This window comes from Impatiens glandulifera, chromosome 7 (assembly GCF_907164915.1).
Source record: "Impatiens glandulifera chromosome 7, dImpGla2.1, whole genome shotgun sequence".
Classification (NCBI taxonomy): Eukaryota; Viridiplantae; Streptophyta; class Magnoliopsida; order Ericales; family Balsaminaceae; genus Impatiens; species Impatiens glandulifera.
In genome coordinates, this window is record NC_061868.1 from 34461982 (window position 1) to 34484554 (window position 22573).

Sequence of the window (22573 nt, forward strand, 5' to 3'; positions counted from 1 at the left end):
TGTGACTATTTGTCTTGATCATCATCATAAATTACTTTTTTAATGACTCTTGATTCATGATCATCATGATTCAAAGAAAAGAAAACCAAACAAGTAAAAACAAATTTTCAAAATTGTGGAAGTAAATAATTATTCAATTGGCTAGCCCAGTTTTACCCTTTTAACCAAAAAAAAATTGAAAAGATAGAAAAAATTATGGGAAATAAAAAAAAATTGTCAACTCAATAGATAATCTCTAAAAATAAATATTATAACCCGTCAAGGTAGTCTATTGGTAAGAATCAGTTTAATATATCTAAAAGTCACGGGTTCGAATTTGCATGCTCCTTAATTTCAAGCTTTGTTTTCTCTTATTTCTATATTTGCTTTGATTATTTCATAATACAGTGTATGATGAGTCATCAAATCCATCTATAACACAAATATATAATTGACAAATTTATTCATGACCCTATCTATCTATATATGCTTAACTGAGATGATTTCAAGATGAGAAGATTGATTCCAATTGACCTAAAATCTTTAATCAAAGTTTGGATCAGTTGGTGTAAGATCTTTGATACCATTTCCATGGTTTCTTTAGACTATGTTTCCAAAGATAAATTATCTGAAGAACAAAGATATATGTATATGGTAAGGTACAGTATGGATGATGATGATGATGGATTAACTTTCTGAAATCAATAACTAGTTGATCAACAATTATATTGTTTATACTCGCAACAAGGTTTTGACATTCACAGTAAGATGATTTTCAACAGACAATAGATGGTACCATACAGAGAAAAATGATCATATGAAGTACTAAACTGACCTGTGAATCTCAAAGACCATGATGATCATCAATCTCCGAAGTCCAATGGATTCTAGAGTTCATTGAAGGTTGGTGACTCCTCTGCGAATTCAATACAGGTTCATCGAATCCTTGGCGTCCATGCTGGATCAATTCTAGAGCGGCAGTCTGATTAACATTCTGTAACGGTACAGAAATTCCATGGATTGCGATCTTCAGATTATACAGAAGATTAGGCATCTCCACTTTCACGTAATTGATCCTCATTGGAATAAGAGGACCGCCTCCGCCACCGGTCGTGACTACTAGATTGTGTCCACTATGCATCGTTGTCAAAACTGTTCCAGCAGGTAACTGTTCCAAATCTTCAGCCAACAACAATCTATTCGGAACGACATGGAATCTAAAATCAGAGACGAATGATTGTCCGCTAGTGAATACCGATAGATCGTCTAGAGCAAACACAGTAAATGAACTGAAATCCACAAGTTCAGCATACTTCACTCTCAGCGCAATCGCCAGCACTGTATAACCGCTGATACGAAGACGAAGCATTGCATCTCTCAACATCTGTCGCATCACAAATGTCTCCACCTGAGGCGGTGGAGAAAAGAATGATAGCGATGTCATTCTCTCTACACTACATGAAAATGGCGATAAATGAGAAACATAGCCTTGGAGACCATGAATTGCTACTAAACCGTTGTTGAACAGATCTGGATGCGTAATCTCAACTCCACCGATAAAGATCCGAGAGGAATTGTTCGTTGACGTTATAGTAAGACAACGTCCGGGAGCTAGGGTTTCGATTTTAGTACCGAATGTTAATGAACTGAGATAATGAAACGAATAGAGTCCGGGAACTGTATGTTCATGGAGGAGGAGAGAAACAGAGCAAGAAGCACATGTGAACAGAGAAGGATCTGTAACAGCAAAGACGGTGATAGGTCCTCTCCAAACGTTGGAATTAGATATAGAAGCAGCGGCAGCTGCGAAGCCATGGAAACCTAGATCTGCTAGGATTGGTCCGAACAGCGATAGAGGAAGCCTTTCTTCATGAAGCATTTCTTGTGAAGATTGACATGGAGAAAGCGATGAACTGGAGATGCTTTCCGAGAAGGTTGCAGTAGAAAATGAGATCAATAAGGAGACGATGATCAAAACTTGCAGAGGAATCGCCATTGATGAGAGATCTGAGTTTCTGGAGAGAAGGTGGTTTGAGAAGATGATCAGTTTGTTGGCGCTCAGTTTCTTTAACCAATTTGAAGCGCGGGTAAATTTGTTACGGTTATTTATCAATATGACGAATATACCCTCAATATTAAGATAAACTACATATTTGTCACTGATTAGTTGGACCAAATAACAAACACTTTTATGATGTTGAAAATTTAGATTCAAAAATATTAATGATGACATTTTAATACAATGTTATATTATTTTTTTTTTATCTCAATTTCAAATTATTAAAAAAGATAATTTAAAAGTAACAAACATAATTATATATATATATATATATATATATATATATATATATATATATAGCTAATTAAAAATATGTTAATATTATACTAATATTTAATATTTTAACTTAATATTTTTTTTAAATAATAAATAAATATTTTGAAATTACTATTTTTTAATAAGATTAATTTATATGTAATTTATTTATAATTCGAATATTTCTAAACAATATTTTTTTATGATTAATTTTATTTTTAATACATTTTATTTGAAATAACTTTTAAATTATTTAGTAAATAAATTTAATTTTAAATCAAGTAATTAATAATAACTAAGAATAAAATATTATAAGACACTGATTTTATTTTAAAATATTTAATAAAAATTAGTTTTATAATTTTAGATTTCCTGAATCATACTTTTAGCATGCAAGTATTTTATCACATAGTGTCTAATAATAAACAAGTAGAAGTAAGAAAACAATTTTTCTTAAGTCTCCATTCATGGTGATCATTCATGGTGATTGAGGCCTAATGAAGTTTAGCAAATTTAGAATTTATTGCATGGGATTTGGTCTAGGACTCGAAAAGTTATTTTGCTTCAATTTCAAGCCTATAAATTTACAAATTGTTTCGATATATCAATACATTTCTAAGAACACTTAAGATGGTCTAGTCTCGTATTCGCAATTAAAATGTGTACGCTATATGAATTTTCTATTTGAATTGTCCAATGGGGTGGGGTGTCTAAGTACATATATTGAAAACGCTGGTAATGTAAATGAGAATACACATTTTCATTTTAGAGTAGTAAATCACATAAAAGTCACCAAAGTTCTAATTAAGTTTAGCTTTATATGCCTATTTTTATTTTATTTTAAAAAAATTCTGTCTTTTCTTGATGTCCTGGTTCATTGCTTTGGGCCAATTTAGTTTGGGTTAATCCTAATTATTGGTTCTCGACCACACTACATATAACATGAAAATAAAATGAGTTTTCATGTGATCTAATGTTATTTGAAATTAAACTAAAATAATGATTAAATTATTATGAAACAGTTCAAATAAATTTTATAATAATGTTTATAGAAAAATGTTTATTTTTATTAAATCAATTTTGTTTTAATTTCATAAAATATATAATAAAAAAAAGAGTAAAAATTATATAGAATTCAGAATTTATGCCAAAATGCATAGAAATAAGTGTTTCCTTCGGATTAGGGTTATTGAAATAACTCAGGGTAATTATTAAAAAATGTTGTATTTTACTAATTTAACCATTAAAATACCTATTTATCATTCTCTTTTTTTCTCATTCTCCAATAAAATAATTCATTCATTACGCAGTTTTTCTATATTCATCCAATGTCTCTCCTTGTATTTTCATTAATTTTTATTCAATTCCTCAATTCCTCGTACCTTCAATTTCTTCTTTATTTCATTAAACAGATTTGAAGAACTTTAATTATTTTTCACTACATCTCTATGTATTTTCATTAATTTTTATTCAGTTCTTCCTACCTTTCGCTTCTTTTCTATTTCCTTAAGCAAATTTGATGAACTTTAGTTATTTCTTACCTACTGTATCTTCAACTTTCATTATTTTAAGATTTACTTCAATTAATGTTACAAGTTTATAAATTATATTTACATTCTACCGAAAGTTTTACTCACCACAGCACCATCAATTTTTCTTCTTCCATCTGCTTCTGCCGAATGATTTAATCACCACTCAACCTTTCTTCTTTCATCCGTTTCAAAACGCACATGAAGGATGAAGGGTTTCTAAATTTATCTACAAATTAGTATTTCCATTTTACTATATCTATCATCGGATATGAATGTTTTTAAATGAAGAATGAAGGGTTTCTAAATGTTTCTTGATATGTGGTTCTTCTTGAGATGAAGCCCCCTTGATAGATGAAAGCACACGGCGACAAGGTTTGTTGGAATTTTGAAATTACAATGTTTTCTTTTACATAAATGTTCAAATGAATTATATTTTGTATACTGTCTATATTGAAATTAAATAAGTCTTTAAAAACAAAACTAACTGCTAAAATTTTGGAATAGATTCATTGTATTTTTTTATTATCGTATTTATAGATATTCATTGTTTAGATAAACTATATTATTATTACTTTTTAGGTAGGTTAGATATGAACTATTTCATTGTTTGTATTAGGAAAATGTCACTTTAGAAACCATCAGGTGTTAACAAATCAAACCTTGCAAAGTGAGATTTATGTCTAGAAAATGCTACAATTTTTCTTAAGGCACATATTATTTTATTTGAGTTCTCTTCGATGATTTTCAATTGAAAAACAATTGAATATTATTAGTGCAACTGCGGGATTGTATAATTTTATCTGAAGAAATATGATAGAAGAAATTTCCATTAATTTTGATAGACTTCGAAATGAAGGAAGAATTGAGACTACTAATGACGATTACATGAAAGACGAAGAAGATGAAAGATATATTGAACTAAATACCATGAATATTTTTCGAGATGAAATTGTCACACACATTTATTATTGCATTAATGAATCTTAACATTTAGTATTTTTTATAGTATTGTTCTCGTACAATAAAAAATAAAAAAAAAATAAAAAATGCGTTAATAATAAAATTTTGTTTGATTCTGAATTTATTTAAAAATAAGAATTTATTAAATAAAATATAATAAATAAAAAATAATTAATAAACTATTTATAATATTTTTATAAAACTAATCAATATAGTAAAATATAAAACAAATTAAGCCTCAATACAAAATAAATGAAATAAAAAGAATATTTTTTTATTAAAATTTAATATTAAAATATTTAATAATAAAAATAAATTTAAAATTATAAAAATAAATTTAAAATTATAAAAATATTTTAGTATTTTAAAAATTATTTTAAGTCACGTGATTGATTGAAAAATTGATTTTATATAAATAAAATAAAATAAAAGTTTGATCGAACAAGGCTTTTCTAGCAGTCAGGTTAATTTTGTACATGTAGAAAAGTTAAGATTGAAAACCAGTTTTTCTTGGGCTTAAGAAATTAAAACGGAAACTTACTCTAGTGACTTGTGCGGCGAGATTGACCGGCTTCGAGACTTAATTATACATGTGTCTTGAAGCAAAGTCGTATCTCATGTCTCGACGAACAAAATGTCTCAAGGATCGCGTCGATTGGTCTAGTATTGCCAGACTTCTTCCCCAAGTGACATCTGCAATAGGAACGAATATGTTAGTACTTCGAGAAAATTTGGAATTTCAAGAGAAATTGAAATGAAGAATTAGGACGAATTTGAGGTACGAGAATCTTTCTAAGAGTTTTAGGGTTTAGTTTTATGTTTAGACGTCAATAAGCCTTGTATTTATACTCAAGAATAATCTCTCAAAATTGGTATTTTGATCATTTCGGGTTTGATTGGAATTTCGTTAATTTGGTATGTTTGATCCTTGATTGAGTTCTAAAATGGCCCAAGGATATTTTCCAATTAATCCCAAACACAAACTCGTCAAAACAACATAAATCTAATTTAATTCTTCACCAAAACAAGTTTCAAACTATACAAAATATTAATTTGTTTTGTATGAAAATTTTAAAAAAAAAGTGTTTTGGGGTAAAAAGTGACTGTCTACTTGTGTAGTTTAAAATTTTATATAAGATTTTAATTGATTGGATTAAGCCAAGCTAATCCGTTTGTTGATTTAAAGACAATTTTTGTTTATTTGAATGGCTTATTTTGAAACAATATTTAGGTTTTTATTTTTATTTTTAAAATAAGAGTAATAGCAACATGTATATATCCATTTTCTCACAACTAACCAGGATGTATCAATGGATGCCAACCTTATTAATATTGCTTAATGTCAATTGATTTCTACTCAATATTTAATAAAGATAGGGTATAAGTTATTTACAAGGGTTCATTATCATTTTTAAATTATTAATAAAGCAAAATTTAGATTAGTTTAGATTATATTATACAAGTATTATGGTCACTTAAGTAATTGTTATTATCTTGTTAAAAATACGAGATGAAGAAAATTGAATAATAGTTGAAAATGTTTAAGGATGGTTTTATTTGATTCTAATATGAATTGTTTACCTATTATTTGGCTAGTATTATTAATTTTAATTCTTTATTTTATAAATGATTTTATCATACATATTTAAAAAAAAAAAAAATTAGAATTGTTTGACAAATTGTTATGCTTTTATTTTTTTTTATTTATATTTTTATGAATTAAGGAGAAGACACTCCCATTGTCATAGTTCTCTACTTCAACTCAAAACGCTTTCGGATAGAATCGAATTCCATGATATTAGAGACACCCCATTGCCATAGTTCTCTACTTCAACTCAAAACGCTTTCCGATAGAATTGAATTTCATGATATTAAACACCCCATTGTCATAGTTCTCTACTTCAACTCAAAACGCTTTCCGATAGAATCGAATTCCATGATATTAGAGACACCACATTGCCATAGTTCTCTACTTCAACTCAAAACGCTTTCCGATAGAATTGAATTCTGTGATATTAGACACTCCATTGTCATAGTTCTCTACTTTAACTCAAAACGTTTTCCGATAGAATCGAATTCCGTAATATTTTGGTTTCTTAAGTCCATTCTTACCCTCGATAAACATGGTACTATGGATTATTGCAATGATTTTGTGCATGTAATGTAATGTATCAAATAGGTTAATACTACACCATTGGATTGAAAGTTTAAACTAAACTAAAGCCCATCTTCCTGGGCCAAAATCCTGCCGTTGATCAAAGGGGCACTAATTTTGGGAAGCTGTTGGATTTTCTTTAAACATGCTCTTCAACAGTTTCTTTTGGTAGTTGAGTTTGTCGGAACTTTTTGACTTCGGTAATCATCTCCAATTTGACAACTTATTTTGATGGGTATACTAAAATTCCAATTTTGTCATCAGCACCAACCTCCAATTGTTGACGAGTTCATTTGTTTGAAGCTCCTTTCTGAATCTGAGAAACGCACTCACCAAGAATCAGATACAGGGTCGTCTCCTCCGTCTGCTCATAGCACCTAAAAGACCAACTAAGAGAACGTTTAACTCGTCAGTAGTAACTTTAGCAATGGTTAAAGCCATTAGGGTTCATGAACTTGGGGTCCTGAGGTGCGTTTTCCTTCTCTTCCTCTCACACTCTAGCTCACTCTCTCTGTGTGTGAACCCATGTTGCAATTGATCTACTCTTCAGTTTTCCTTCTTGTCAATATTAAGTCTTTGTATCAGGTGATGGGTCTAGGGGTGAGCAAACGGGTAAACCCAACCCATATTCAACCCAAATTAAATTTACCCAACCCATAATTCAACCCATATTGTTTATTAATATGGGTTGGGTATGGGTTGGGTTGAGTATGAGTTGGGTAACCCAAATTATTTTTATTTTTATTTTTTTATTTAACATGTATTTGACTCATTTAACACATTTTTATTCGTTTAACACGTTTTTCACGTTTTTGACATTTTTAATACATTTTTCACACGTTTAACACGTTTTTGACACGTTTAACACGTTTTGGCACGTTTAACACATTTTGACACGTTGAACATGTTTTTCATGTTTTTGGCATGTTTAACACGTTTTTAACACGTTTGACACGTTTTTGACACGTTTGACACGTTTTTGACACGTTTGACACGTTTTTGACACGTTTGACACGTTTTTGACACGTTTGACACGTTTTGACACATTTTTTCACGTTTTCAACACGCTTAACACATTTTGACATATTTTGGCACGTTTAACACGTTTTAATACGTTTGACACGTTTGACACGTTTTTGACACGTTTGACACGTTTTGACACGTTTTTTCACGTTTTCAACACGCTTAACACATTTTGACACATTTTGGCACGTTTAACACGTTTTGACACGTTTAACATATTTTTCACATTTTTGACACGTTTTTGGCATGTTTTGACACGTTTAACACATTTTCCATGTTTTTGACACGTTTTGACACGTTTAACACGTTTTCGACACGTTTAATACGTTATTCACATTATTGACACGTTTCACACATTTTTCACATTTTTGACACGTTTAACACGTTTTGACACCTTTAACACGTTTTCCACGTTTTGAGACGTTTAACACGTTTTTGACACGTTTTTCACCTTTTCGACACGTTTAATACGTTTTCGACACGTTTAATACATTTTTCACACATTCAACACATTTAACACATTTGACACGTTGGACACTATTTTCATGTTTTGACATGTTTAACACGTTTGACACATTTTTCACGATTACGACACATTTAACACATTTTGACACATTTTTCACATTTTTGGCACGTTTAACACATTTTGACATGTTTAACATGTTTTTCACGTTTTTCACATTATTAACACGTTTAACACGTTTGTAACATGTTTAACACGTTTGTAACATGTTTTCACACGTTTTTTGCACGTTTAACACATTTTGACATATAATCCACATTTTTTGCACGTTTAATACGTTTTCCTCGTTTTTGGCACATTTTGATACGTTTAACACGTTTTTAACACGTTTAACATGTTTTTCACATTTTTGACACGTTTAATACGTTTTCACACGTTTAATGTCAAACATGTGAAAAACATATTAAACGTGTAAAAAATGCCAAAAACGTGTTAAATGTGACAAAACGTGTTAAAACTTATCAAAACGTGTTAACGTGCAAAAAAATATGTTAAATATGTCAAAAATATGTTAAATGTGTAAAACGTGTTAAAATGTCAAAAACGTGTTAAACGTGCCAAAAACGTGAAAAACGTGTTAAACATGTTACAAACGTATTAAACATGTTACAAACATGTTAAACATGTTAAGAATGTGAAAAACATGTTAAACATGTCAAAAACGTATTAAACGTATCAAAATGTGAAAAGCGTGTTAATGTGTGAAAAACGTGTCAAATATGTCAAAAACGTGTTTAACATGCCAAAAACGTGAAAAACATATTAAATGTGTGAAACACGTATTAAACGTGTGAAAACGTGTTAAATATATCAAAAACGTGTTAAAATATTAAAAATGTGTTAAACGTGCCAAAAACGTAAAAAAAAACGTGTTAAATTTGTCAAAAACGCGTTAAACGTATTGAACATGTCAAAACGTGTTAAACATGTTTTAAGTGTGAAAACGTGATAAAAATATTAAAAACGTGTTAAACGTGTGAAAGACGTGTTAAACATATCAAAAACGTGTTAAAATATCAAAAACGTGTTAAACGTGCCAAAAACGTGAAAATCGTGTTAAACTTATCAAAAACGTGTTAAATATGTTTAAAACGTGTTAAACGTGCCAAAAACGTGAAAATCGTGTTAAACTTATCAAAAACGTGTTAACGTGTTATATATGTTAAAAACGTGTTAAACGTGTCAAAAACGTAAAAAAACGTGTTAAACTTGTCAAAAACGCGTTAAACGTATTAAACATGTCAAAAACGTGTTTAATGTGACAAAAATGTGGAAAATGTGTTATTAGTATGAAAATATGTTAAACATGTCAAAAACGTGTTAAACGTGTCAAAAACGAGAAAACGTGTTAAACGTGTCAAAAATGTGAAAACGTGTTAAACGTGTCAAAAATGTGAAAATGTGTGAAAAACGTGTTAAACGTGTGAAAAACGTGTTAAACGTGTGAAAAACATGTTATAAGTGAAACGTGTTAAAAATATTAAAAACGTGTTAGATGTGTACAAAACGTGTTAAACGTATGAAAAATATTTTAAACATGTCAAAAACGTGTTCGACTTAAAGTTGGAAGATGATTAGTTTATATTGGATTAATAATAGAGAATTAAACTAAATTTATATAATTTGGGTAATTTGGGTAACCCTAACCCAACCCAAATTAAACTCAACCTATATTTAACCTAATCCATACTCAACTCAACCCATATTAACCAACCCAAATTAATATTTTGGGTTTGGGTTAGGGTTGGATTTGGGTAAACCCATATTATGCTCACCCCTAGATGGGTCATTGTTCAATTTCAACAATGATTTTCTGTTAGTATGACCCTTTTCGTTTTTTCAGTGACCATATTATTATGCTGTAATACTTGCTGGTCCAGTTTGGTCCAAACTAATGTTGTTGCAGGTTTGCAGTAACACTATTGTTCTCTGGAAACTAGCTAATTTACTTTAATCTAGTACTTCTCTCTGTAGCCTTGATTCTCCTCATCTGTAGTATAGACATGGTCTTATTTTGATTCAAATTCCAGAAAGAAAAGTGGGTTTGGTTAGTGACATGGTATTTGAACGATATATTGTATTGTTAGGTTCTGAAATGGGAGGATGTAGAGATAGGAGAGCCAAAGGAAGGTGAAATCCGAGTGAAGAACAAGGCAATTGGGCTTAATTTCATTGATATATACTTCCGCAAAGGAGTTTACAAGGCACCTACAATTCCTTTCATTCCAGGTCTAGTTCTCTTCTTCCAACTAGCTAGACAAATCACTCTTGAGATTATTGTCATGTTTCTTTGAACTTCTTAATAGAGAATAATTTTCATTTTTTACTAAGTCATGTTCATTTTAAAACTTTTTTCTTTGTTGTTGTGTGCTCAAGTTCTTGTTGGCTTTGGTTTTGCTCAATCTTTTAGCTCGGTGACATTGTTGCAAAAGACAATTGTTGGTCTTTTGGAGCAATGGATGATATATATATAAATTATGTTACAAATAGATGAAATAAATAAAATATATGAAAAACAATATCACCGAATAAATTGTTGATTCGAGGCATGTGCTTAGCACATTTCCCTTAAAACAGTTCCACCGTCTCCCCATGTGCTAGAGCTTATCACAGATGGCTGTCTCCCAGGGTACAACGAATCTAGTAGTGATTCAGCACCGAAATCACTACACAACGAGCTTGATAAAGTACCTGAACTATCACCGGGTTTTAACGGAAAAATCGAACAAAGAACTCGAAGAACACTCACAAAACATGAAGAAGACTTTTGGAATTCTAGTGTGAGAAAAAATATAAGATAATGTAAAATTTTGAGATTAGAGATGAGGGGTTTTATATTGTTGAAAAGTTAAACTTTCATAAAAATAAAATCAACCATTAATCTTTGATCCAACGGCTGACCTTGATTGCCTCTTCATTGCCCTTTGTATTTTCTTTTCGATAGAAAATACACGTTACATGATTTTCTTGCTAATAAATTGATAGTAATAATAGCATGAAGGTTACAATGACAATTAACAAAATTAAACATATTTAATTTGATAATTGTTTTTCAAGCCATTAAATGTTAATTACATCATTAACAAAATAATTTAATTATTTGGATCAAATTTCACTTTAATTCACGTTTGAATTTTATGTGAATTTCGTTTGAATTTCATTTGATTTTATTTACCAAAATTCTCATTTCCATTCATTAATGGAATTTATGAATTAGTTTAAAATTCCAACAATCCCCCACATTAATGGAAATTGAAAGATTAACCCGGTGAAAGGTTCAACAGTTGAATTCTACATAGGATAGGTAGGTGTAACCCTTTGAACCTTCCCTTATGAAAGTATATAACTTTACTAGCCGATTAGTAGACTCGATGTCCTTGAACTATTCTGCCATTTGTGTAAACGATTACACACTTTCACATAAAATTCTCCCTGATACATGTCAAGCTCTCATGGTTGTGTCCATTTTGGCCATGGAACACGCGCCTGGTTCTGTGAGAGGGTCTAGAATTGAGCCGTGCAATTCTTTCGAAGCGGCCCCACTTCTCCCTCACATAGGTGATCTCTTTGCTCACAAAGAATCATTAAAAGCGATATGCTTATCCTCGTCAAAATATATATTGTTTCGTTATAGGATTAATCCTCAACAATAACTTTCCAAGTCAGTACAATTAGGTTGTCCCATTGAACCTAGTTCTTGGGATCTCCAGTCTGCATAGGTTGGGTTTTCCTTCATACTAACTTATAGTAGGCTGATGTCTCAAAAGACTTCAAACTATCTCTCTATTCAATAATCTGATTAGTGGATCCACATTGTTATCTTTGACTTACATAGTCAAATTTGATAACTCCATTAGAGAGTATATAGTATAATGACATTATGTCTAAGACGTGTATGTCTAGACTTGTCACTAACTCTAAGTTTGTCCAATTTCTAATTACTATCACAATAATTAGAAATTTATGTTGGTACATTCTTAGTTAACCTTGGAACATCTTCTAATAAGAAGCATAGTCATCCGTACATGCTTATCATTTAATTTTTTATGAAAATATTGTTATTTGGCTAACTAGTAGACAAAATGTCTTTGAACTATTCTGCCTTCGTGTAAACGATTATATATTTTACATAAAAATATTTTATTTTTCGACATAAGTCAAAAATATAGATTATAACGTTTAATCTATCCATCATACATTTCTTAGAAGATTTCCATACGTAGATTGCACTTCTAAGTGTAAACATATTCACTTTAAGACGTAAAGTCTTTCATTTAATAATATCAATATATCATTTGATAACAACATGATATTTCGTTTAGTGCAATTCATATCCTTTATGGATTTAATCATTTTTATCGTAATTTTCAACGATAAAAATATCATACAAAAGACACGTAATGAAATAATTTTCATTGTCTTCATGATATATATAATTGTCACATCCACTTTTTAATAAAAGTATGATCAAATTTTCATATCATTATTTTAAAATTTGTTATAAGTCATATCAAGACTTTATAAACTTTCTTTTTCATTTATTTCATAAAATCTTTTTGAAGATATTGGTTCTTCAAAGTTTTATGAAAATAATGTCAAAATATGACACATTTCTTGATTTCAAAATCCTCAAATATAAAATATTGATTTGAACACCAACTCAGCAAATATAAACAAGACATTTTCTTGTTATTTTCTTTCTTTTTGTAAAGTTGCGCAACTTTATCTTTTATAGAGAACATATTTCTCTAACAATAAATTATCTTTTTATTTATCATAATATACACAATTATTTTTGTGTTATAATCAATAAAAATATTTGCCCCCACATTCGTGTTGGTACCATTTTTTTTTTTAAATCACACACTTATATGATTTAAATCAATGATTTTCTAATCAAGAAATTGTCACACAATTCTTTTACAAATTTCTTTTGTTATACTTATCATACAATGAATAAGATAACTATATCATAAATATTTAATTAAATATAATATAATTTCTATACAAGAGATTAGAATGTTTATTCATATATAAATCATTCTTCACATAATCTCTACATAAGAAATTAAAATATTTAATCAATTAAAATATTTATTTCAACACTTAATTTCTATAAAAGAAATTAGAATATTTAATCAAATAAATATTCACCGTATCACATGATTTCTACAAAAGAAATCATAATATTTCAAGCATCTTTGACCGAAGTCGCTCAAATATTTATTTCCGGTTGCACGTTTGCATCCCATAATATCGGCACGTTTGCCACATTATTCTCAAATCAAACACAAATTTTCATGTAATTATTAGATTTCAAAAACATCAAATTAAACAAGTCTTTATGACGAAATTGAACCGTGTATATCAAATATATAATTGAATAACATAATCAAATGATATGTCATATATATTATAATTACCTCATATATCATTAAACAAATACCTTCTAAAATACATCAATAATTGATAATTAGTTTTTAATCAAATATAAAATAACTAATTATTATAAATAATTATTAATGTCATCAATTTCTTAATTAATGATGACTTTTAACTTTCTACATGAGTTATTGTATACCAAAAACACAATAATTTTATGAAAAATGTAGAATTTTTTTTAATAAAATAAAAGAGACATACAATAATCTTTATTCATGTATGTATATAAATAACAAGTTAATCATACCTATTATGAATTAACACAAGTTATCATATTATTAGCTAATATTCATGTTATATAAATATAAGCAATCACTTAACAACACAATATATAACTACAAATGTACTTCATGTCTGTCATGATTCATCACATAATTTCTTTAGAAAAAAAATTAAAATGCTTCAAAATATTAATGACAGCATCATTTTGACAAATTAAATTTCTATATAAGAAACTATTAATTGTCCCAATTTATTTCATAATTTCTGCACAAGAAATTAGAATGATTCCAACATCCATGATTAAAATCATTTAACGGACCTCATTCATCTCTCATAATTTTTTACACAAGAAATTGGACAATGACTAGAGTCATTTTAACATGTTTGATTTCTACAAACAAATCATTAACCATCTTATTCATCTCAACACAAGAAATTAAAATGGTTTTAATATCAATGACTAGAGTCATTTTAATAAATCTGATTTCTATAAAGAAATCATTGACTACCCCATTCAACTCATAATTTCTACAAAAGAATTTGGAATGGTTTCAACATAAATTACTAGTGTCATTTTATAACACATCAGATTTCTATGAAAGAAATCATTGACTCCATTCATCTAATAATTTCTATACAAGAAATTTGAATGGTTCCACCATAAATGACTAGTGTCATTTTATCGCGTCCGATTTCTATAAAAGAAATCAACGTAAATGACTAATGTCATTTTATCACGTCTGATTTCTACAAAAGAAATCATCTTATTAGTTGGATTTGAACAGGGGACCTCCCTTCCGTCAAGCACCATTGCGTCTGAACTTTGAACCACTGCACCAATGCGCCATTTTATTATTATACCGCTTTTATGACCTTTTGTCTTCTTTCTAGAGACAACTTATACTTCATATTTGACTAGACTCTGTCATCCAATGAATATATACACATTTAAAACGATAACTTATTACCATAATAAAATGTAATATATAAAACAATGTATAAATAAAGATATGTATAAATAAAGATATCATCTCTCTTTATTTATTAAATCATCCTACCATATTCTTATTAATTATATTGCTTAATTAAAATGAAGGTATATATTATAATTAATTATTTTAAAACTGAAACCATATGTTTCAATTATAATTAATTTTAACACCATAAATTTTATAAAAATTGAAAGCTAACATATTAGTTACTTTTTATTTTTATTCATTATTATTAATAATTTTAATAACCAACAAACATTTATTTAAAAATAAAATAAATTATTATTTTCTAATTTATTTTCTAGAAAACTTTTGTATAATAAATATACATCATTTTTCTTTAGAATATTAGCTTATAAATGTAAGCTTTCATACAAATAATATTAATAATAATTAACATTATATATATATACAATAAAGACTTATCTTTATTTGTAGATTTTTCTATTCCTTTAGATTAACAACTTTATCTTGTCGAAATAATCGATCATCTGGTTTATAACATCATAACTCGTATTCCTGAAACATCAAAGACAAAAATTTCGATGGCACAAGCTACTAAATAACTTAGCACATGAAACTGTTTTAAGATTGTTAGAAATCTTGTCTTGAAAAATAACAGAAATATATATATAAATTATGTTACAAATAGATGAAATAAATAAAATATATGAAAAACAATATCACCGAATAAATTGTTGATTCGAGGCATGTGCTTAGCACATTTCCCTTAAAACAGTTCCACCGTCTCCCCATGTGCTAGAGCTTATCACAGATGGTTGTCTCCCAGGGTACAACGAATCTAGTAGTGATTCAGCACCGAAATCACTACACAACGAGCTTGATAAAGTACCTGAACTATCACCGAGTTTTAACGGAAAAATCGAACAAAGAACTCGAAGAACACTCACAAAACATGAAGAAGACTTTTGGAATTCTAGTGTGAGAAAAAATATAAGATAATGTAAAATTTTGAGATTAGAGATGAGGGGTTTTATATTGTTGAAAAGTTAAACTTTCATAAAAATAAAATCAACCATTAATCTTTGATCCAACGGCTGACCTTGATTGCCTCTTCATTGCCCTTTGTATTTTCTTTTCGATAGAAAATACACGTTACATGATTTTCTTGCTAATAAATTGATAGTAATAATATCATGAAGGTTACAATGACAATTAACAAAATTAAACATATTTAATTTGATAATTGTTTTTCAAGCCATTAAATGTTAATTACATCATTAACAAAATAATTTAATTATTTGGATCAAATTTCACTTTAATTCACGTTTGAATTTTATGTGAATTTCGTTTGAATTTCATTTGATTTTATTTACCAAAATTCTCATTTCCATTCATTAATGGAATTTATGAATTAGTTTAAAATTCCAACAATGGATCCATTAGGGGATCGAGATTGCTCTTAAAAGCTACTAGTTTACCATCCCTATTATCATTTTGTTTCGAATGAAAGGAACAAAAGCACTTTTCCGACCTTCTCACATTCATTGAAATCGGATATTCATAGCATATGGTATTAGACATTTGGATCTTATTTTCTTAACAGTCTTAAGCATGATTGCCTTGTTTGCTTTTTTCCTTTGCACCCATTTCATTGTTATCATCTTCTCTTTTTTCCTTTTTCTTTTTTAAAGTTTTTAACATTTGTCGCCACGGTGAGTTTGTATCCAAATGACATGGGCCTTGCTTGATGAAGGATTATTTATATCATCAATCACTTCCACCCAAATCGTCAACTAAAATACTAAAATTCCCTTTAATTTCTTTTAACATTTACAAATATTAAATACAAATAATATTTGATAAGCTCTTAGATCATCACATAATAAATAGTATTAATATGTTTTTTTTTTCAATTTCAGGTATGGAGGCGGTTGGCGTGGTGACAGCAGTGGGTCCTGGACTAACAGGCAGAGAAGTTGGAGATGTGGTTGCTTATGCTGGAAATCCAATGGGAGCTTATTCTGAAGAACAGATTCTTCCTGCAGACAAAGTGGTTCCTGTTCCTTCTTCAGTTGATCCCATAGTAGCCGCCTCTGTAATGCTTAAAGGAATGACCGCTCAGTTCCTCCTGCGTCGTTGTTTCAAGGTTATTTTTATCATTATTATTATGTTTACTTATTTATCTTACTATATATATATGTATATTTATAGGTTCAACCTGGTCATACTGTTCTTGTTCATGCTGCTGCGGGTGGAGTTGGATCTCTGTTGTGCCAATGGGCAAATGCCTTAGGCGCCACGGTTATTGGTACAGTCTCAACAAGTGTTAAGGCAGCCCAAGCAAAAGAGGATGGTTGTCATCATGTAATACTTTACAAGGATGAGAGCTTTGTTAATCGTGTTTCGGAAATAACATCGGGTACAGGGGTTGATGTTGTTTATGATTCTGTCGGAAAAGACACCTTTCAGGTGAAGTATCCATTATTTATTTGTGTTAACATTTTAAATAAAAATGATAGTTTAATCATTCAACAAAACAATCTCTTTAAAAAAGATCAGATAATTTGAAAAAAAAATAACCAACATCAAACAAGCTTTGATTAGTGTTATTGTTGTTGAGTTTGAAACAAAATAGTAAGACCCTCCATATTACATTTACTGCTTTCCATTTTACCTTGAATATAATAAATAAACTCAATTCGTTTTAGACTAAATGGCGGATGGGTAATTATTTCTTTTTTTTTTCTTTCAGGGTTCATTGGACTGCTTAAAGACTCGCGGATATATGGTGAATTTTGGACAATCATCGGGTACACCAGATGCAATTCCGTTGTCAGCCCTTGCGTGAAAATCTCTCTTCCTTACAAGACCTACTCTCATGCAATACAACGCAACTAGGGACGAGCTGTTAGAATGTGCTGGAGAGGTGTTTGCTTGTATTGGATCGGGTATACTTCGAGTACGTGTTAACCACACCTACCCTTTATTGCAGGCTGCTCAAGCTCACGCTGATCTTGAAAATGGGAAAACTTCTGGATCAGTAGTGCTTATACCCGATGGGAACTAACATCACATCTATGGAAAACAACTACAGATAACTCAGGAATATTCATGTGTGCAATTTGGGGTACTGCTATATATGTACCCATGCATTTCTGTTCCTTTTTGGATATTCAAGAACTGTATTGTTGGGTGATTTTTTGTTGTTTGAATTTGTATTGTATTAATCTGTGTTGTTTGTTTCTTGCTTATATGCATGTAATGTCCTACACATTGTTTCTTTTAATAAATGAAACTAAAATAATATAAATAAATTGGAACTATTATGATGATCGGCGTTGCAAGGTTAAAATTGTCGCAATTAGACACTAAACAGGTTGTCGAATCATTGTTTAACATTTATAAACGATTATAGTAACAAATGTGAATACAAAATTTAAAATATGCCAATTATATTATGATAATATGTTAAATCACGAAAAGTGACTTTGTACATAAATCATTGTCAATTCGACAACAATATTATGATAAAAAATTAAATCACGAAAAATGATACCAATAAATTATTGTTGGAGACACTTATAATTTAATAAAATTAAAGATAAAAACCCAATTTTACTTTTATTTTTAAAATGAGAGCAATAACAACCTGTATATATCCATTTGATCACAACTGACGAAGATTTATTAATGGATGCCAACCTGATTAAAATTGCTTAATGTCAATTGATTTCTACTCAATATCTAATAAAGATAGGGTATAAGTTATTTATTTTACTAGAGATAATTATCATTTTTAAAATACTAATAAAACAAAATTTAAATTAGTTTAGATTAGATTATATGAGGATCATGGTCACTTAAAAGGGAAATTTGACTAAATAACCTCAAAGATGAGGTTATTTGAGCCGGTGGTAATTTAATAATTAAATTGCGCTCGTGGTCTTTTTATTTTTTTTTGACGAAATTGACCTTTTCGCGAAACGCGAAGGGACTTCGCGTTTCGCGAAGTGAAAATGTGTGAAATGTCTAAATTACCATTACTATTTAATATAACTTCCCTCATTTTTTTCCATTTCTTTTCTTCTCCTTCTCTCTCTTCCCGCTCTTCTCCTCCTTCTCTCTAAACTGGGCGGCGGCGATCGGCGGCGACGGCGAAATCCACGACAATGAGTTTCACGACGAGCACGAGCACTGTTCCACTTGGTACGTTTATCTTATGATATTTCAAGTTTATTGATGTTTGGTTTATGCATCTTCGAATCACTATTGTTTAGGGTTTACTTCCCGTTTCGCTAAGGACTTACCGTTTCGCTAAGGACTTCCCGTTTCGCTAAGGACTTATCGTTTCGCTAAATACATAAACATGAGTCGTCTTAGCTCAGCTGGTAGAGTGCGTGGCTTTTAGCCATGTGGTTGTGGGTTCAATTCCCATAGATGGTGTTATGTTTTAATTTGATGCATAAATGAAATGGTATAGAAAATGTTTGTTATGGTTATGTTTTAATTTGATGCATAAATGAAATGGTATAGAAAATGTTTGTTTTTTTTACTTTTGCATAAATCAAATGTTCATTTGTAGAGAAATGATTATGTTTTAATTTGATGCATAAATGAAATGGTATAGAAAGAAATGAAACAAAAGCAGCTTAAACATTCATTAACAAATACCAAAAGCAGCTTAAACATTCATTAACAAATACCAAAGAAAGTAGTTCACTTTTTACATATTATTATTTTCTTAATTAAAATTAATTTATTTATTTACTAAAGTAATCTTCAGTCCTGCCCTTGAATCCAATTTGTCCAAAAGTCAATGCCAAGAACAATCTCAAGTGCCAAGTAACCAACTTTAACCTGTTTGTTTACTTGTTTATTTATATTAACATTAGAAAGAAACAAAAATATATTTTAATTGCTCAGTCCCAATGCTGGAAAGAGTCCGTTGATCGCCGAAATACTGGAAGGTGCTAACCATCCGATCAATCCAAACTCAATCACGTTTAGATCTTTCCGTAGCCAATCTCTCTCGAAACTACAATCAATCAAACAAACAAATTTCAATTATACTCTTATTTTCTTACATTACATACATACATGATACATACCATGTAAGCTTTCCACCTAAGGCTTTTGCAACCATCAAAGGGTTCATGGCTCTAACTGGAGCCTTTAGGAATCCTGAGCTCAGTCTCACCGGGTGATGAAGACAGACAAGATCCGTTTCGCTAAGTACTTAGCATTTCGCTAAGTGCTTAGCATTTCGCGAAAAGCTAAGCACTTAGCGAAATGCTAAGCATTTAGCGAAACGCTAAGCACTTAGCGAAACGGTAAGTCCTTAACGAAACGGTAAGTCTTTAGCGAATCTTCCCTGAAACGGAACTCATATGATCCAAGATTATATGCAAAACCCATTAATGAACCACACTTAACGAAATGCTCAAATATAACCAAATAACAAATATGAACCCACAAATATGAACAAATATGAACCAAATATGAACGAAATCTGAAAAGATTTTTGAAATGAAGAAAATGTAACATGAACATAACTCGAATTAGGTTTAGGTTTGAAATGAACATCTTTTTCGACCTTCAAATCTTCTTCGACCTTCAAATACATAGAATCGGAGACCTGCATACCATAAACCCTAGAATCGAAGACCTGCATACAAAATAGATTTAGGGTTAGTTTATGAAGATCGTGTAAATAAAAACATAAATAGATTATGTTAGAAATAAAGATGTTGTAAATCTGTATAAATTGAACCGCCGCCCCGCCAGCAGCCTCCGTCGCCGTCGTCGTCGCCGCCCGCCGCCGTGAAAGAGAGCACATGAGAAGAGATAGAAAGAAAATGAAGGAAATGAAAAAATTACAGTATTTATACTAAACCTAACCCACTTCGCGAAACGCTAAGTCTCTTAGCGTTTCGCGAAAAGGACAATTTCGTCTAAAAAAATATATAACCACAAACGCAATTTAATTATTAAATCACCACCCGATCAAATAAGTGGATCTTTAAGGTCATTTCCTCCAACTTCCCCACTTAAAATGATTATTATTATCCTATTAAAAATATGAGAGGAAGATAATTGAGTAATGGGTGAAAGTGTTTTAAGGATATAGGGGGTTTTATTTGTTTCTAATATGAAATGTTTACCTATTATTTGACTAGTATTATTAATTTTAGTTGTTTATTCTATAAATGATTTTGTCATATATATATATTTTTTAAAACTAAATTAGAATTGTTTTACAAATTGTTATGCTTTTACTATTTTGGGTTACAATTTAACATGACCATCTCCTATTTTACTTACAGCCTTGTACTTTTGCATAAAATTTGTAGTTTCAAAATATGCCTTAAGAAATTACTAGTCCTTGAAAGTCCACTAAGGTAATGCTTATCAACTTTTCTGATCCATATTATAATTTATATTACCTTGTCCAAAAAATACTTTTAAAGAAATAAATATTAAATTACACAACTATAGAGTTATTTTTTAAGGTTTAGAGCTTAGGATTTAGAATTATTTTTTATGATTTTACAATTTTAAAAATGAAGTTAACGATTTTGATTTTTCGATTTTACAAGTTTATAAATAATTTTAATTTTATATTATTTTTTATTAAAATAAATAAATTTATATTTATAAATTAAAAAATATTATTTATTCAAATAAATAAATAAATAATTTTTATCGTTATTTACTTATTATTATTATTATTATTAAATTTATTTTATATATAAATATATATATATATATATATTAAATTGGTATACTTAATTATATATATATAAATAATAATAATATATAACTAATATTTTTTTAAATTAAAATTTTATAATTAATTTTAAATTTTACGAATTTAATTAACTATGTAAATTTTTTATTTTTACCTCTTTAGTTTTCACTCTTACCAATTTTTGATCTCCTTTTTACCGTGGATAAGTTGGGCTTTTTTACTGTTGCAAAATTGGGCCTTTCCTACCACCGTAATATAGTTGGGCCTGATTTTGGGAGAATAAATCTTCTCTTTCTTACTCATTGTTTTGTTTTTGTTGATTGATTTTTTAATATTTTTTTATTAAAAATAATTTTTAATTATTCAATTTATTAATAAAATATTTTTATTTTAAATAAAAAATATTATCATAATTAAATTAATTAAAAATCCAAATATATTTTTTGTTTGTTAAATAATTATTTTTTTAAAAATCAAATAAAAGTCTCAAATAACTAAACCATCAAACAAGTTCTTAGTGTTATTGTGTTGATTTTATCAGTTTTGCTTACACATTTTTTTTTAGTGAAATTAATTAAATAAATTTAAAACAATAAAATTAAAAATCCTTTGTGATGTTATTTTCTGAAAAAAAGATACATTTGAGAAAAGAATCCACACTACTTAGTACTTACTATTCAGTTAATCATCTTGATTTAATTAATTTTTTACTATTTTAA

General features: G+C 29.2%; 1 protein-coding gene and 1 pseudogene across 1 annotated transcript; one reads left to right on the top strand and one right to left on the bottom strand.

Annotated features, from left to right (window-relative positions):
- Positions 1-823: 823 nt before the first annotated feature.
- On the bottom strand, positions 824-1993 carry LOC124909793 (fasciclin-like arabinogalactan protein 21). Its single transcript, XM_047450433.1, has one exon. It carries the CDS (start codon positions 1973-1975, stop codon positions 824-826), a length of 1152 nt encoding a protein of 383 aa, XP_047306389.1. The 5' UTR covers positions 1976-1993.
- A 5374-nt stretch (positions 1994-7367) lies between these two features.
- Positions 7368-18357, top strand: LOC124909794 (annotated as a pseudogene).
- The last annotated feature ends 4216 nt before the right edge of the window (positions 18358-22573 follow it).

What these genes read in the sequence shown, in the direction of transcription:
- LOC124909793 (XM_047450433.1), bottom strand. Translation starts at nt 1,975, where the DNA reads ATGGCGATTCCTCTGCAAGTTTTGATCATCGTCTCCTTATTGATCTCA.